General features: G+C 38.8%; 1 protein-coding gene across 1 annotated transcript; it reads right to left on the minus strand.

The window, feature by feature from the left end:
* Positions 1-2,320: 2,320 nt before the first annotated feature.
* GDF5 (growth differentiation factor 5) lies at positions 2,321-5,604 on the minus strand. Its single transcript, XM_083145442.1, has 2 exons — positions 4,974-5,604; positions 2,321-3,180 (listed from the first exon to the last, which is right to left on the minus strand). The coding sequence occupies exons 1-2, from the start codon at positions 5,602-5,604 to the stop codon at positions 2,321-2,323; spliced, it is 1,491 nt and encodes a 496-aa protein (XP_083001568.1).
* Positions 5,605-18,231: the final 12,627 nt, after the last annotated feature.

The raw sequence follows: 18,231 nt of genomic DNA on the forward strand, positions 1-18,231 counted from the left end.
CACCATTTATCCAAACATAAAACTTAATACAGTCAGGGAGCAAAACTATACACAATATACAATAATTGCAATAATTTATTTAGTTCTCACATATCATTTATTAACATTTTACCACTCAAGAACTACCAAGTCTCAAACCATATTAGATTACTAGCAATTACAAGCAAATTTACAGTATGTTTGCCAAAATAAATCAGAAAATGGAAATGATGTGTTTGAAGACTTTTCCGCAAACACTTTTTCTACTCATATTTTCCATATAGATTAGTGGTTAATTTTCATGGTGAACTACTGTAGTTTTAAAATTAAGTTATGCTTAATGGGGCCATATTTATTCAGTACTACTGATTTTATATGATATATTTTCTGAGATGTGTGCTAAATTTACTGAGCTAGTATTGAATCCACTATTTTCAATCATGAGCAGGGAATCCATCACCACCACTGCAATAAAACTAAGCGGGCTGCATATTGAGATGAACTTTCCCGCCACTGGTTTCCTCTCATATTCTTGTACATAGTCCCTGCAGATGTGGAATTTAATAATTAACTATTATTTTAATAAGAAGATAATGGTAATCATATTAGATTAGAACTTCATTTTATCTTACAATTTCCTTCTATACTGTATACCGCAAATCTTTACAATTATCTAAACATTATGCAGAGCAGAAAATGGCTGCAACCATTCTCTTTTCTTTCTTTTTTTCAGACTGAACATTTCTAAATTTGTAATATATATATATATATATATATATATATATATATATATATATATATACATACATACATATAGGGTAACAAAGAGGTGGCACTCGGAGACGGAAATATATAGAAAAACCCCAAACGGAGGTTTAGTAAGACATATAGCAATGTTTCGGGGCTGCGCCCCTTTCTCAAGCCAAGTCAAACAACAAGTCTCCGCGTTAGGAAGGCACCGGGGCAATTTGTATACAGCACAGCGTTTTGGAGTGCCGGTTTCTCCGCATTTATATATATATATATATATATATATATATATATATATATATATACACACACACACACACACACACATACTTTACACACATGTATAATATTATTATGATATTTTATTTATAGTAATGTTATTTTTAGTATGTGTTTAGTAAAACAAATTGGTATTGGTCATTCCACACAATGAGCCTTTATTTTATAATTTTATAATTTATTATTAACATTATTATTAACATTTGTTATTATTTGTGTAAGTTGACATTGAGGGGCAGATTTATTAAGCTCGGTGAAGTGATAAAGTGTCAGATTTTTATCACTGGCCAATCAACTCCTAACTGTGAAGTTACAGGCTTGGTTTAAAAAATGACAGATATGTGATGATTGGCTGGTGATAAAAACCAAACAAGTTATCACTTCACAGAGCTTAATAAATCTACCCCTCATTTACATGATTACTCATAGATGCAATGTTACAATGACTTTAGGCAATAAATGGTTTTGTACCAGTTTGCCTTATGTGCCAATATTCTGAAAAAAAAAAAGTAATGAAACTCACACTAATCATGTAGTTAGACTTTACTTTAGGTGTAATGTCCCATTAAAATAATGTAATACCATGGTTGAGATGCTTGCTTACCACTATCTGTAAAGATAGATCCACAAATGAGATGTATCACACTATAGATAACTGCAGTATAAGTTTATAAGTTGTCAAAGAAGATACTTATAATGCTCATCATTTTACACTTAAGCTAATGGTTAATGTTTTGCATTTAGAGCTTTTTTGGTTTTGAGGAATTATCTTTATGAGAAGAAAATGTATGATCCCAAACACTTTATTTTTTCAAAATGAGTAGCACAATGATTTCCCAACCATTCCTTCCCTTCATAAATAAAATACCATTGTACAATCACCCTTATGCATTTAAATTGCATGTCCTAATAAAAACATTAAAATACCAATTAACATGCTTTTGAAATTGTTTCTCTTGAAAAAAACAGAATCATTTTTCATTTACATATTTTTAGACAAAATGAACGAGTACATTACTGTTAATTACGTCCTTAGCAATATCACTTCTAAATATATTTTTATTTGCTCATATTTATTATTTATATTTAGTAATTGGTTAAAATTCTTGGTCTTGTTACATTCTTGCTACAAAGTGATATTCCAGCAATTTAATCCATGTAATATGTATCCATAGTTCGGAAATATGAAACAATATTTCGAACACATTCTGTACAGTGGTAATTTTTCAAAGTGCGTTATAATCTTGCACCCCAGCTAAATATTTAGCATATTTTAATTTGTCCTTTAGATCACTACTCATAACAAATCTTGCTACCTGCAGCCGCAAGACTCAACTACCATGTCCTCATATTGCTTGTAGACCACATTGTTGGCAGAATCTATATATAGTATACTAATAGGACTGAGTCTTGTTGGAACACAACAGGTAGGGGGTGTAGTCTCTGGATCCATTGAGTTCATCAAAGTTTGGATTACTGCATGATTTGTCGGCTCTAAGTGAGATCTCAGTGGAAATTCACAAAGGCCTTCACAATGATATGCTTCATACTCCAGAGGTGCAATAATCCAGTCATCCCACCCCATGTCCTTGAAATTGACATGAAGGGGCTTCTTGCTACATCTTGCTTTTGAATTCTTATTTGGTCTCTTTCTTGCTGGAAATGGAGCTCTTCTCTTTCTCCTTTGGTTGAATAAATACTCATAGACGGTTTTATCATCTTGGCCAGACCTGGCTTTAATTTCATTAAAAAACAAGTCCCTTTTCTTTGTCCTACCAAAGACAAGAAAAATTGCTTTCTCATTAGTCTGGCGGCCAGTTCTATTAAACCCCACAGATTTTAAGTCAACAGGCTTCCCCTTGTCCAGCACCTCAAGCTCAAAACATAAATGAGCAGTATTCTTGAAGTTTTTGAACAGCTTCCAAATATCAAAAACTTCCCACTTTGGTGTGTCAATATTGCTAAAAGCCCGAGAGTCTAGAAGAGAAGCTGGTTTCTTGTTTGATGGACATATGTACAATTTTATCTGTGAGTATTTTCCAGTTAGTTGGAATTTGGCATCTGATGGTCTTTTCCTTAGAATGCGCAATTCTGCACCGAGCAAACCATCTTTTTCAAGTGCAGTTATATCAAATAAGTATTTTTGTCTTCTTGTCACTGTCATTCGTTCATCTTTAAACGAAGAAAAAAAGTAATTAATCATTGATTGAAAATATTGAACATTTGTTGTATAATGTATGAGATACTTTTGATAGCAGATTAAAGAAATGTTATTGCAAGGTCATATGCTTTATTTATAAGGGGAACTGTATTTACTTACAATTTGATTGCTGCAATAGTGTTATCTGAACAATTGTGCTACCAGATGTTATCTGTAATTATTTTAAACTGCAATAAACATATCTAGAATGATATTAACTATCAGAGTGTTTTTTAAATAAGCCCCCATTTACAAAAATTAGATACACTACACAATAAGGAATAAAAGACAATAACAGGCATGCTTACTCAGAGACATTTCTGCTACAAACTGCCCTAAATAAGTAAAGCATTGCTTGCACTGACCACTGACTGCACTGTGTCCTGTCACATGTTTAAATATAACTGTCTTCAATGTCTACAGATCAGCACTATTCTATTAAGTACATTCATAAGTAAATGGACCATTTGCTTTTATGATCTTAATGTGCTGTTATTGGAACATCACTTTTCTCTATACTTGAGGCACAAATCTAGCAGAATCTGCTTGTTTTCACTGCTATGATTAAGGACTTATATAATGGGGAAATTCACATGATTTACTGCACTGCAGGATCCAAAGTGCTGGACGCTTTATTAGCTACAGGTGTTTATAATATGCATTATACAATACTTTGCTGAAAATGCCTCTATCTAGCGAAGCCCTTCAATTTGATTTTAATTGTAAATGTTTTGGTTTATATAGTCATTACATTCCATAGAGACTCAAGTATAAAATAGTTAAATAGGCAAAATATGAGTTGCCACTAAGTAAATCTTTCTTACAAGTCCTTAGAACAATATTGTGTCTGTTTCTCTGCAATATGTCTGTTATATCAGAGGAACAGACAAATTGTTTATTTTCACATGGAAACGGAGTGAATTTTTGTCAAACTATAAAATCACACACAGTTCCTGTGCAGAATAACCCCGCAGCTCTGAATTATAATAGAATATATCAACTTTTACATAAATATATATATATATATATATATATTACTTAAAAATGACAGTAATTCTTACTAAACTGTGAATATTGTCACAACTAAAAGAGAAATCCATAAACAAAATTGAAAATAATATATTTTCCATATATTAGATAAGTTGTACCTCAAAATTTGTCTCTGTGTAAAATAAATAAAATAAGACCAAAATTTACAAAAAAAGTAAAAAATGTAAACTTATTTGAAAAAAAAATCGTTGTAATTAATTTTACTCGATTAAAAACAGTTATTGCAAAAGAAATATAAACAACAATAGCAAAAATATGTTTAAGTAGCATACCAAAACTTAGGATTTGTAAAATTCAGAACAAAGAGACAAAATATACAAGATGACAGTCATGACCACGGAAAAGCACTATAGCTGCTCACTGTAACAGGTGCAGGGTAGTTTTCAAAGATCCCTGTTTTTTCTTTGTCTACAAAACTTTAGCAATAACTATTTCCTTACTACTAGCTAAGGGCAACCAGAATCACACAAAGTTAGATGAAAATGCTGCAAGAGCCACAACAGTTTTTATTTTCAAACTTTAAAATATTTACACAGTATGTATTTTGGCATGATAGAAAGAAATATTCATTTATACTGTACTTTAAGTGAGACTTTAAAAGATGCTGGAGATCCAAGATCAGTTGGTACACCTTAACCTTAATATGATAATAAGATTAATATAGTACAAACCAATTATTTAATTTGGAATTGTTGTAGAGCTGACATAGTCTTACCTTGACCCTTGTCAATAAAACTGGTGATAGTATTAGCTAACCCAGCCTCAAGTTTCAGACTGCCATTTACACCTTTCTTTTCAGCATCAGATAGAGTTCTGTACAGTGATAGCATGTATTCATGAGGAGTTATGAGCGGGTGCTTAAAGGTGTCTTTTTGCTCCTTCTCTGTAATAGGGTTTGTAGGCTTTTTTGGTTTGAATCCAGCAGAATCTGCATGGACATTGACAATTTTAGAAGAGGATTTTCCACCAAGGAGCAATGGTCTTGAATTCACAACTTTTACTGCAGGTTGCTTATTCTCTGTGTTTCCATTCTTGGTTTCAGGAGTAGGTCTTTTTAAAGCTTCCTTCTTTGGTTCATCATTTTTGACTGGGAGAACCTTGGTTTGAAGTGCAGCAGTCTTAGTCCTGACCTTTGCAATGCCAACTCCATGGCCAACATTTCCAGCTCTTGTTGTGTTGACCCTCAGTAAAGGAGTCTTCTCCTTCCCTCCTGCTACAGGTATCCCTAATTTAGTTCCTGGGTGGGATTGACCTTGCTCAGAAAGGCCAAATACCAGAGGGACTATACTGAAGTAGTCCCAGATCAGATACCAAAGCAGTAAGGGGATAAGTTTCAGTATTTTCATCTTCTGATTTTTCGTTGAACATCACAGAAGGAAAAAAAAGCAAAGGGTCCACCAAACTGGCATGCGACAACATGAAACAAATTAAAAGCCAATGTTATCGGGAACAATTTTCTTCTTAGTTTCCCCTTTAAATCTGTTTGCTTAATGTTGTTATCCAGTCCCATAGTGGAAACTAACATGAATCCTGCTCTAATATATTTTCTCCAGTGAGCAGCTGTAAAGAACTTGCTCCTGAAAGGTAAAGTTTACCTCCCGCTTTTCTGCTTGAAAACTGTCTGAATACTTGAAGGAGTCTTGTTTAAATCTGAGATTTTTTTTTCCAAGGAGGAAGAATGGCGTAATGCTGCCTCTGTGTAAAACCCTTTTTTTAAAGATTTGAATCCTTTCCAGTGAAAATATTTCACACACAGAGTCTTGCAGGTGCTCAGAAATCTTTTACAAACCTGAACTCAGGAATTGGAACCGGAATTCCAACCAAAACCAATTTAATTACTCTCTGATGTCATGCTGTCTAAACTAATTTAAGTGCGATATATTTCTTAAAAAAAAAAAATCTTTAACCTTTCCATTAACGTGAGTCATACTCTATGTGAAACCATTCTGTAGGACCAAATCGTCAAATTATGTCATTTAAAGAGGCAAAGGGTCTGTATTAACCTTACATGAACCTAGGGGGAATTACAACATAAATATTGCTAATCTTTTTTGTGTTAATTAGAACCCTTATAATACCACCGCACTTAACAAGTACTTAGTCTCTCAGATACACAGACAACAAGCAGCTGTTATTACAATTAATTACTTAGATACATTTTTTTCTCATTTCTCTGAATAATTTTTGGCTCAGCCCTTTCAAACTATAAAAAAGTTAAATTAAATTACATGTTAATGTGGTAATGCCATAGCACTTTCAGAATACTTTATAAAATGTTCTATAAAATTAAGTAACGCAGCATTGAATAAATGAGAATTTAAGAGGCAAAAAATGTCCCTGTTTCATATAAAATACAGCTATGCTTTTCCAGATGTTTTTCTTCCCAGAGATTTAAGTTCGGCATGACGTTGAACAGCAGTGTCCCCTGCAGTCTAAATTGAAAATAAAAATTCCTTTTGTTAACTTTTTTTCAACCATACCTGTTTGTACAGAATAGCAAGTGAAGCGCATAATCCAACAGTATTGAGGGGAAAGGATTTGAGGCAGTAACTAATTACTATAATTTGCAGTAGCAGACAATTGGTGTCTGAATCTTTTCAGAATAAATAGGTTTTTGTCTAACAATAAAATAAGGGTCATAATTTTTTCTGGGTACTACATTTTAACATATAGTACCGTGGCATTAAAGTTGTACTGTTATATCATTTTCACAACTATCAAGACAATAGGGAGGAGAGGAGTGGGGGGGGGTGGTATTAAATTACGTTTTTTGGGTAGCTGAAAAAAAATCAAACTTTAGTATTCAATTGTGGGCATTTTCAGATTATTTTTAGTCATATTTTACCGATACAGTTTCAGTTTCTTTAAAGTCTAAACTGCATTGACTAAAACTGGTCAGAAATGGCCTGAATGTCATTGAGTAATTCACCCATCGACATATTTTTCTACTGTACTGGATTTTTCAACAGTTAAAATAATCCAGCATTAATTAAATACCTCCCCAAAGTTACATAAGTTAAATTAATTTAGTGAAAGTAACAAATCCCATTTTGTCCACCACATAGGACACCAAATGACTCTTCCCGCCAGTTAACCGCCATTGAATTCAACTTTATCGCCAGCTCATCATCCATGGTGGACTGGATTCCAGCGCTGCACCGGTCAACATAAAAAGACACACACTGAGGAAGCAACAGTAAAATGGCTGTCTGAAAAAGAACCCCCATTGTGCACGGAGGACCCCGCAGCACCACACCGTAAGCAGACACCCAGAAGGTTCATCCATGGGTATCAGGTACTCCACTATATCTATGGATTTCTCCCACTAAGGATAGTTAGAGAGTAGATACCTCTACATCCCTGCATTTCTCCATATCACAGGACTCGCTCACCTGTCATACTTAAAAAGACCAAACCATTGAAACATGGCACCTGGTTATAGCGGTTCTGGATAGTAAATGGATGGGAGACCACCTTGGAATACCTAACACCACTAATTACCCTTAAAGTATATAATGCAGGCAGCAGCAGCAGCTCTGTGGAGGCCATTGGGGAGACCTTTTCTATGACCTAGAAAGGGAACTCTAACAGAGAGTATATACCCATCCTAAAAATAGATACTTATGTATTTGCCGGGCGCCCACTAAGCAAATAGCTTAGTGGGCGATTCTGCATAAGAAAATCGCATCGCATGCGATGCAATTTTCCTATGTAATTTATTCACTGCTCTTTGGCCTTGGGCGGTGTGATGAGATCGCATCGCGTGTGATCGCACCTCACATAAAATCGCATGCGATCGCATGCGATTTTATAGGGTGCGATGCCATTTAATGTAGTATACACTTGCATGACATACAATGGGATTTAGGCACCCCCCCACTATCCATGCCACCCCGAAGCATGGCGATCGCAGGCAAGCCCCGCGAGGGGTGGCAGAACGCGTCCTCCAGACCTTTTCATACCCCCAATATCCATGTTGGCGTGGAGTTGATTTTATATAGTGTGGCAAGCTCAGCAAGCCACCGAGCCTGAAGCGTGGCGAGCGGGTAGCGAGCCCCGCGAGGGGACATGGAATACATGTAACGTAATTCGCGTCCCCTCGCTGGGCTTGCTGCGCTTGCCACGCTTCGGGCTCGGTGGCTCACTGCGCTCGCCACACTATACAAAATCGACTCTGCGCCGATGTGGATAGTGGGGGTATCAAAAGGTCTGGAGGACGCGTTCCGCTGCGCTCGCTACGCTTCGGGGTGGCATGGATAGTGGAGGGGGGGGGGGGGCTAAATCCCATTGTATGTCATACAAGTGTATACTACATTAAATGGCATCGCACCGTATAAAATCGCATGTGATCGCATGAGATTTTGCGGGAGATGCGATGCGATCTCATCGCACCGCCTAAGGCCAGAGAGCAGTGAATAAATTACATAGGAAAATAGCATTGCAATGTCTAAAACTGTACACTGTTAACCACTCTGCAATTGCTACCCCCCAACTTGGTGTCTCTGGATTGCAGTCCTGGTCATTTCCATCTGGACCCAATATTGCTTCTTTCCAAATTGGATACAGCTTACTCATCCATTTTTTCATCCATTGGAGGTTGAGGACTTATCATCAGCTATAAGGACCCTCGGTAGGAGTTGGTTATTTGTGTCAATCTGCAACATCTGTTCTCCCTCTGGATGATTACTTGGGAATTTACACCAACATTTATGGGCCCATAAAAAAAGGACTCTCCAGGACACCTCTTTATAACGGTTGGTGAGGATCATACAAATCCAAAAATACTTTGAAGTGTCATATTATTGTTATTGTTTTTATTTCTTGTATGCTGGCTATACCACTTATTTTAGCTGATTATTATTAAATACATTGATTATAGATCAAGCAATCTGTTTTTTATTATGTTTTAGTGCTGCTTAAATTCTGTTTTTTACATCTAGTGTATACCTGTATGTGTTATGTATATCTGTGCTGTCTCTGTTTCACTGTTACCTAACCAGCTGTTACCTAGTATACGCAAGTATACCTGGCCAATGAAGCTGATTCTGATTTAAAAAACATGAGACTTTCAAGTTTTTTTTTTAAAAGTGTTTTTTTTCTACTTTACCATCCGTGGGCATAGACGTAGATTATAATGCCTGAAGCATCATAAGTGTGACAGGATGTGGTACACTTATATGGTGTCCATGTTGTCCTATTCCCACACAGACCTAAGGTATGTAGTCCTGTTCATGTGTCGACCTATGGACTGTTGTCCAATAGTGGTTGACCTTTGACTTTAGACCTTGTTACAGTGGAACGTATATGCAATGCACAGTCCATAGTCAAAAAGGCACTTAGTGCAAATGTGTAATTGGCACATAAAACATTTTTTTCTTTAGGCTCACGTCTCTCATTAAATACAACTTTAGTTTAATGTCTCCAAAAATAGAGTACCGTATATACTCGAGTATAAGCCAACTTTTTCAGCACATTTTTTTTGCTGAAAAAGCACCCCCTCGGCTTATACTCAGGTGTATACGGTAATTGGTCCCCGCAGTCAGAACCAGGTGATGCCGGGGGCTGGTGGAGGCTGATGATGTTGCAGCAGTGAGGCAGCCTCTGTGCTGCTGTCGCGCTGTCCAGAAAGTAGCATGGAGGCGGAAATGGATAAAATTACACATTATAGCTTTCCTCCGTGTTCTACGCTGTACTTGGCTGCTCATCCTGTAAGATTCCTGCCAGCTGGGGATCTAAAATGACAGGAGACCCAGCTGTAATTATGGGATCATGGGATGAAAAGGGAGGGGGACTTGGCAGACTCCCCCTTCATCTCCCCTGCCCCACTACCCCTCCCCACTACCCCTGTGTCAGTGTGCCCCTAGACCCTGTACAGTGTGTGTGTCAGTGTGCCCCTAGACCCTGTACAGTGTGTGTCAGTGTGCCCCTAGACCCTGTACAGTGTGTGTGTCAGTGTGCCCCTAGACCCTGTACAGTGTGTGTCAGTGTGCCCCTAGACCCTGTACAGTGTGTGTGTCAGTGTGCCCCTAGACCAAGTACATTGTGTGTGTGTCAGTGTGCCCTTAGGTCCTGTGCATTTTCCACCCTAGGCTTATACCCGAGTCAATAAGTTTTCCAGTTTTTGGTGGTAGTATTAGGTGCCTCGGCTTATATTTGGGTTGACTTGTACTGGGGTACTGTATATATGGTATTTTGCCTTTTTTTTACTGTAAATTATTCATGAAAATGAGGAGGCATTTGGACTGTCTTTATTAAAAGTTGATTAATGATATGTGAATTTGCATTCCGTTTGATTATAGAATGATTGGACATGCATATGGAGTATGCATGCACAAGCACATATAGTGACAAAATTTACACTTCAAAATCAAACTGGTTTTGCAGTGTATATGATTGCCGCTTTAAAAAAACTGGAGATATCTTACCATATCTCTCACTTTCTGAATCTCTCATCATATTAAATTTCCCCTCATGTCTTTTTGTGGACTGGAAATGCATAAATCTTTACATTTGTCCTTTAGTTACATAAATGCAGAAGGAATGCACTATAATAACAAAAATGAATTATATATTTATGAAAGTAACAAAATTGTAACCATTGTATGTTTTTTTGAAGAAATTATAGAATTTCTTTTGCTTTGTATTTATTTTGCTGATTTGTATCCAGTGTTATGGTCTGAGCCAGTTATTTGTCCTATGCACCATTACTGTGTACACTTGTCTCTGAATACAGGAATCTGTGAAACTAGAAGGTAAGTGCCATCTAGAGGAACATGTGCAAAACCACATGTTACTGTACGTACAATGCACAGAACAGGAACTATGGAACACAAAATAACCATGGACAATAGCTTATGATTCAATACAGTGGCGGAACTACCATTGGCGTAGCAGGTGCATTGCACAGGGGCCCCTAAGGTATAAGGGGCCCACTGCTGCTCAGGCAGCAGCTTGTACCCCTGTCTGCCACTAGTGAGGGGCCCTAATTATATTTTTGCACCTGGGGCCACCACTCCCATGTTCCGCCACTGATTCAATATTATGCAAATACACCTATATTCCTGATGAGATACAAATCTTTATGGAGCAGAAGATCTAGGACCAGATGCACTTAGCTTCAAAAGTGATAAAATGGAGAGTGATAAATAGCCAGCCAATCACCTCCTAACTGCCATGTCACAGGCTGGGTTTGAAAAATGTCAGGCAGGAGCAGATTGGTTGGTTGTTTATCACTTTCCACTTTATCACTTTTGAAGCTTAGTGCATCTGGCCCTTAATATCTTTTTAACATCCATGATTAATGTGTTTTTAATACTAGAACATAAACACTTTCCATACCTCCCAACATTCAGGTATTGGGAGTTGAGACTCCTGTGCAGCACTGCATGTTCCAGGAGGTGCATGGCCTCAATAAATGGGCATGGCTTCACAAGAAAGTTCACATTTGTGAAGCCCTGTTTAGTAAATATTTGGGCATGGCCAGCTTTCTGGGAGCTGCTGGCCATACCCCCTGTCCCTCTGCTTCCTTGAATAGACACTGGCCCTCATTCTGGTTGACTCACATGATGATGATTTGTGAGCTAACTAGCAAATGATTTATGAAGTGCTCACTAATCTAAGTCACTCTCTGGTGAACAGGAAAGGCAGCTGATATCCGGTACCATCAGCTGCCTACCCACAGAAGGCAGGAAGCCACCCCCGTTTGCATGGGGACACAAAGCTTTTTCCTAGGCGCACACAGCATTTTCGTGGGTATGCCCAGGAAAAGTCTCCAAGCCTCACAGAGAAGACCTGCACCTGCACATTTGTAAGGAGTAGTGATCCTGTGTTTCCTGCGCACCCTCTTGCTGCCTGGGTCAAAAAACTTCCTGGTGTCTTCCCAAAGGCACCGAGAGGACTGGAGTAGGAGAGTAGTTGGAAGTGACCTTTGGCGCACTGAGTGTGAAAAAATCTTCCAATGAGGTGGAAAGGGTTGATCCAAAAATTATTTTATTACACCATATATAAGAATAAAAACAAATACATCAACATCAAAAAATCCTTCCTCACCCAGTTGGAGAGGTGGAGCCAAGGATGGTATATACAGAGTGCTCCTAGGATACACCCTGTAGGCTCCACTGACTTACAAATGGGCAGAGACTGGGCACAAATTGGAACATCAAAAGGTAAATGCAATATTAGAATCCTTCTCACCCGGCTGGGAAGGTGGAGCCAGGATGGTAAATTGACAGGGGGTCCAAAACAAAGAGGGCTCACCCTGTCGGCTCCACAAACTTAAGCTGGGCAGATGGTCCTCCGTGATGGGCTGCAATCCTGGTTAGGCCAACGCGTTTCAAGTCTAGAAGACTCTTTTTCAAGGCTGTGGATTGCTGTGAAGTTTTCCTATTTATGAAGAAAAGGGCGGGAAAATGATGAGGGCGGGGAGTGGGTGTGTCTCTAAGCACCCTCCCCGGATTCGACATGTCCATCCATTGTCAGCGCCACTTCCGGTCGTATTCCCGGAAGTAGCTGACTGACGCGATCGCGGCTACTTCCGCCGGAAGCGGGAGTTCCGTCCTTTCGGGGGGAGGTATCGGGTCATGTTTGTAGTCGTCCTGGTAAAGAGGCGGCGTCAGACTCCTACGGCGGACGCTCCGTTTCATTCACTACCTCTGTGGCCATTTTGGATGAGGGAAAGATTCATATAGTGTGGGAATCGTCAGGCGCCATCTTGGAATCAGGTTATTCATTATTCTTGCGGTGGCCATCTTAAATGTGGTCAAAATGATAGAGTTCATAAAGACGGTGGCCATCTTTATTATGGTCACCATAGAGGGGTCCAGGAAAAATGGTACCTCAGGATAAAACAGAAAAACATCATTAAGAAACCGATATTCATACAATAAAATTCATCAAAAGTTCATTAAAAGTGTAATCAGATAAGATGTCAAAATTCGAGAAAATAGCAATTGATGGTAGATAAAAAATTCAATTAATGGTAGATAAAAATTCATCATGGATAGAAAATTCATTGGAAATAAAAAATTCATCAGAGGTAAAAAATTCATCAGAGGTAAAAAATTGATCGGAGATAAGAAATTCATCTTGAAAATAAGAAATTCATCTTGAAAATAAGCAGCTGATTATAAGAACCATTTGAGTTCGAAGTCTTTATTAAGACCATGGGGGATTAATGTTTTCAATTTAAAAATCCACTCCATTTCTTTCTTGGCCAACATGGTGTCACAGTCCCTATGTTTCCATGTGGATTTGATGTTTTCTATCCCTATAAAATCCTTAATATGTCTATTTGAACATTGATGTGTGCTACTAAAATGTTCTGACAAAGAGTGAATTTGTACTCCATTTTTTATATTCCGCAGATGCTCTGCCATTCTAGTTTTCAGAGCTCTGCTAGTCCGACCTATGTACATCAAGCCACATGTACATTCAATAAGGTAAATGACATTTGGGGTGTGGCAGGTTATGAACTGAGCAATTTTGTACTTCTTATTTTTCACTTCGAAAGAATCCCTTTTTGACTGTTTCGATTTGACCGCTTTGCACATTGCACATGCTCCACACCTGTGGAACCCCTTTGTGCGAATGCGGGAAGTGTCTGTTCCTGGTAGAGCGCTCTGGACTAGTTTCTTTTGGAGATTATCCGATCTGCGATAAATGAATTTTGGTTGGGGGGGGAGAAGATTAACCAAGATGGGGTCCTTCTTCAAGAGAGGCCAATGCTTCTTAAAGATGGCTTCTAATTTTCTCTGATGTGGACCATATTGGGTGATGAAAGCTAAGTCCATGTTGTCTTTCCTCTTATTGTTTTCTTCTTCTTCCTCTCCTTCAACCTCATCTCCATTGGGTCTTTTTGAGATAAGAGCATCTCTGCTGATGATGGAGACCTCTTGTCTGGCTTTCTCAATTTGTTGTGTTTCATAACCTCGGGCTCTGAAGTTTACTGCCATTTCCTTTAATTGTTCTCCACAGACTTCCTCCTCTGTGCAATTCCTTTTTACACGTAGGAATTGGCTCTTAGGTACGCCATTAAGCCATCTGGGGAGGTGCTGACTTTCTTTATGGATATAGGAATTGGTATCCGTGGGCTTTTTGTATGTTTTTGTCTGGAGTTGGTTATCTTTGATGTAGATCGTAAGATCTAGGAAATGGATCTCTTCTCGGCTTTTGGAAAACGTAAATTGGATATTCAAATTATTAATATTCAGATGATTACAAAAGGCATCGAGTTCTTCCTCTGACCCCCTCCAAAAGAAAAGCACATCATCTATGTATCGATGCCAGGATACCAGGTTTGCCTCCCAACTATGATTGTGCCAGATGTTATCCTCCTCCCATTTGGCTAGGAAGAGATTGGCGTAGCTGGGGGCAAACCTGGTACCCATGGCAGTCCCTACCAGCTGGAGGTAGTAATCCCCGTTGAAATAAAAATAGTTGTTCTTGAGGATAAAGGACATTCCTTCCATTAGGAAGTTTTTCTTAAGGTCCCCTATGGTGGAGTTATTCAGAAACCATTTGTTTGCTTCGAGGCCGTCCTCGTGTCGTATAATGGTATACAGCGAGGTGACATCTGCTGATACCATATACATATCCTCGCCCCATTTTATGTCCTTGATCTTCCCCAAAGTGTCTGTAGTGTCTTTTAGATAGGACTTGGTTTCCTTAACCAGTGGTTGAAGATGGTAATCTATATATTGGGACAGGTTGCTGGTTAGGCTGTTTGTCCCTGCCACTATGGGGCGCCCAGGTGGATTTGTTGGGTCCTTGTGGACTTTAGGGAGGACGTAGATTGTTGGGATGGTTGGATGTTTTGAATAGAGGAAGTTCTTCTCTTCTTTGGTTATGATACTTTTTACCATGGTCTCCTCGAGCCATTTCTCGTAAGCTCCATTAATCCTGGGGGTTGGATCATTTTTGAGTTTTTTATATGTTGTGCTCTCCAGTTGGCGGATAATTTCTCCCTCATACCATACTCGATTCATGATGACTATGCTGCCTCCTTTATCCGAGGGTTTTATAACAATGGTTTTATCCTCTTGTAACTTTTTTAGAGCCATCCTTTCCTTGCGTGTGAGGTTCCATTTTCTTATATACTTTTTCTTATTGAGGTTGTCAAGATCATCCAAGACTAGTTTGGTAAAACTTTCTACATAGGGGCCTTTAAGATGTGCAGGAAAGAATTTAGATTTCCCCCTAAAGTTGGTAGTGTTCTGGGGCACTGGTTCCTCTTTGTCGTGGAAGAATTTTTTCAAAGTGAGTTTCCTCACATATTTCTGCACATCAATAAAGGATTGGAAATGGTCCATTTGTCCTGTAGGAGCAAATTTCAAGCCTCTCTGTAGGACGGATTCTTCCTCTTTTGTGAGGACCCTCGAACTTAAATTGAAAATGTGACATGGTTGTTCGGGGACAGCATCTTCTTCTACATGGAGTCTGGGTTTCCTGGTTCTCCTTTTCTTTGCATTTTTCTTTTTCTTCTTTACACCCGCCCTGGTTCCCCTTTTGGTTTTCTTATGTTTCAATGCATTCTCCTCCAGGGGCCTCTCTCCCCTAAAAAAGAAGGAAGATGGGGTCTCCTTTGTGGGGTACTGGTGGGTTCCCTATAATTTTCATGAGGATTTCTTCTTTCCCTTTCCCTGTATTGTTCTCTTCTTTGGGTGTTTTGCTGGTTGTACTGTCTTGTTCTTCCAAAGTTGTTTTCCTGACGATAAGTTCTTCTCTGGGTGTTAAAGTTTCTCTCAGGTCTTTGTCTTGGTTTGTAGTCCACCTGTGGTCTTCGATGTCTTCTTTCTTCTTCTTCTCTCCATTCTAGAATGTTGTTATACTTCTTCTCATTTTTCTTCTCCATTCTTTTTTCATATTTCCGTTCCTCTTTATCCTGGTTCTTTTTTGGGTTGTTCTTTTTGGGATTTTTCTTCTGCGATTTTCCTGCTTTGAGGAAATTGAAGTCCCTTTGGAATTTCTTCCATTTTTTGTTGATTAATTTTCGGGTGTTTTTCTCAATCCTATCTTCTATCCTTTGTTGTAGTTCTACACATTTTTCCGTTTCTTTAAATGGACTTACTAGTCTCTGTAGGATCTGTATTCTCTCGCTCACAACTTTCAGGTCCCTTTGTCTTTCTTTGATGATAAGATTGGTTAGGGACATGGAACAATGGGTTAGAATGGCATCCCATTCTTTTTTGAAATCCTCCGAGGCATCAGAAAAGGTAGGTATCTTCTTAATTCTCAAACCTTTGGGGATGACTTTTTCTGACGCATATTTCTCCAAAGCTGCAATCTCCCACCAAATTTTGTTCTCTTTAAGGAGACTTTCATTTAGTGAGGTCATGATGGATGCGATGTTCTCGTCAGTGATATCCTGTTCCTCGGGATTAAAGTCAAAATAGAAGGCTGATTTGACCATATCCTCACGTTGTTTGAAGTGTGTGAACATGGTGCTGCTGGAAACACAAGTTCTTAGGGAAAATGGACAATTTGTAAGGAGTAGTGATCCTGTGTTTCCTGCGCACCCTCTTGCTGCCTGGGTCAAAAAACTTCCTGGTGTCTTCCCAAAGGCACCGAGAGGACTGGAGTAGGAGAGTAGTTGGAAGTGACCTTTGGCGCACTGAGTGTGAAAAAATCTTCCAATGAGGTGGAAAGGGTTGATCCAAAAATTATTTTATTACACCATATATAAGAAAAAAAACAAATACATCAACATCAAAAAATCCTTCCTCACCCAGTTGGAGAGGTGGAGCCAAGGATGGTATATACAGAGTGCTCCTAGGATACACCCTGTAGGCTCCACTGACTTACAAATGGGCAGAGACTGGGCACAAATTGGAACATCAAAAGGTAAATGCAATATTAGAATCCTTCTCACCCGGCTGGGAAGGTGGAGCCAGGATGGTAAATTGACAGGGGGTCCAAAACAAAGAGGGCTCACCCTGTCGGCTCCACAAACTTAAGCTGGGCAGATGGTCCTCCGTGATGGGCTGCAATCCTGGTTAGGCCAACGCGTTTCAAGTCTAGAAGACTCTTTTTCAAGGCTGTGGATTGCTGTGAAGTTTTCCTATTTATGAAGAAAAGGGCGGGAAAATGATGAGGGCGGGGAGTGGGTGTGTCTCTAAGCACCCTCCCCGGATTCGACATGTCCATCCATTGTCAGCGCCACTTCCGGTCGTATTCCCGGAAGTAGCTGACTGACGCGATCGCGGCTACTTCCGCCGGAAGCGGGAGTTCCGTCCTTTCGGGGGGAGGTATCGGGTCATGTTTGTAGTCGTCCTGGTAAAGAGGCGGCGTCAGACTCCTACGGCGGACGCTCCGTTTCATTCACTACCTCTGTGGCCATTTTGGATGAGGGAAAGATTCATATAGTGTGGGAATCGTCAGGCGCCATCTTGGAATCAGGTTATTCATTATTCTTGCGGTGGCCATCTTAAATGTGGTCAAAATGATAGAGTTCATAAAGACGGTGGCCATCTTTATTATGGTCACCATAGAGGGGTCCAGGAAAAATGGTACCTCAGGATAAAACAGAAAAACATCATTAAGAAACCGATATTCATACAATAAAATTCATCAAAAGTTCATTAAAAGTGTAATCAGATAAGATGTCAAAATTCGAGAAAATAGCAATTGATGGTAGATAAAAAATTCAATTAATGGTAGATAAAAATTCATCATGGATAGAAAATTCATTGGAAATAAAAAATTCATCAGAGGTAAAAAATTCATCAGAGGTAAAAAATTGATCGGAGATAAGAAATTCATCTTGAAAATAAGAAATTCATCTTGAAAATAAGCAGCTGATTATAAGAACCATTTGAGTTCGAAGTCTTTATTAAGACCATGGGGGATTAATGTTTTCAATTTAAAAATCCACTCCATTTCTTTCTTGGCCAACATGGTGTCACAGTCCCTATGTTTCCATGTGGATTTGATGTTTTCTATCCCTATAAAATCCTTAATATGTCTATTTGAACATTGAT

Source organism: Crinia signifera, chromosome 6 (assembly GCF_055691185.1).
Source record: "Crinia signifera chromosome 6, ASM5569118v1, whole genome shotgun sequence".
Lineage (NCBI taxonomy): Eukaryota > Metazoa > Chordata > Amphibia > Anura > Myobatrachidae > Crinia > Crinia signifera.

Bases quoted from the DNA above. Each gene is read 5' to 3' on its own strand.
- GDF5 (XM_083145442.1), bottom strand. From the start codon at position 5,604: ATGAAAATACTGAAACTTATCCCCTTACTGCTTTGGTATCTGATCTGG. The intron at 3,181-4,973 runs GTAAGACTATGT...CTTCGTTTAAAG, and splicing joins TTTTATTGACAAGGGTCAAG to ATGAACGAATGACAGTGACA.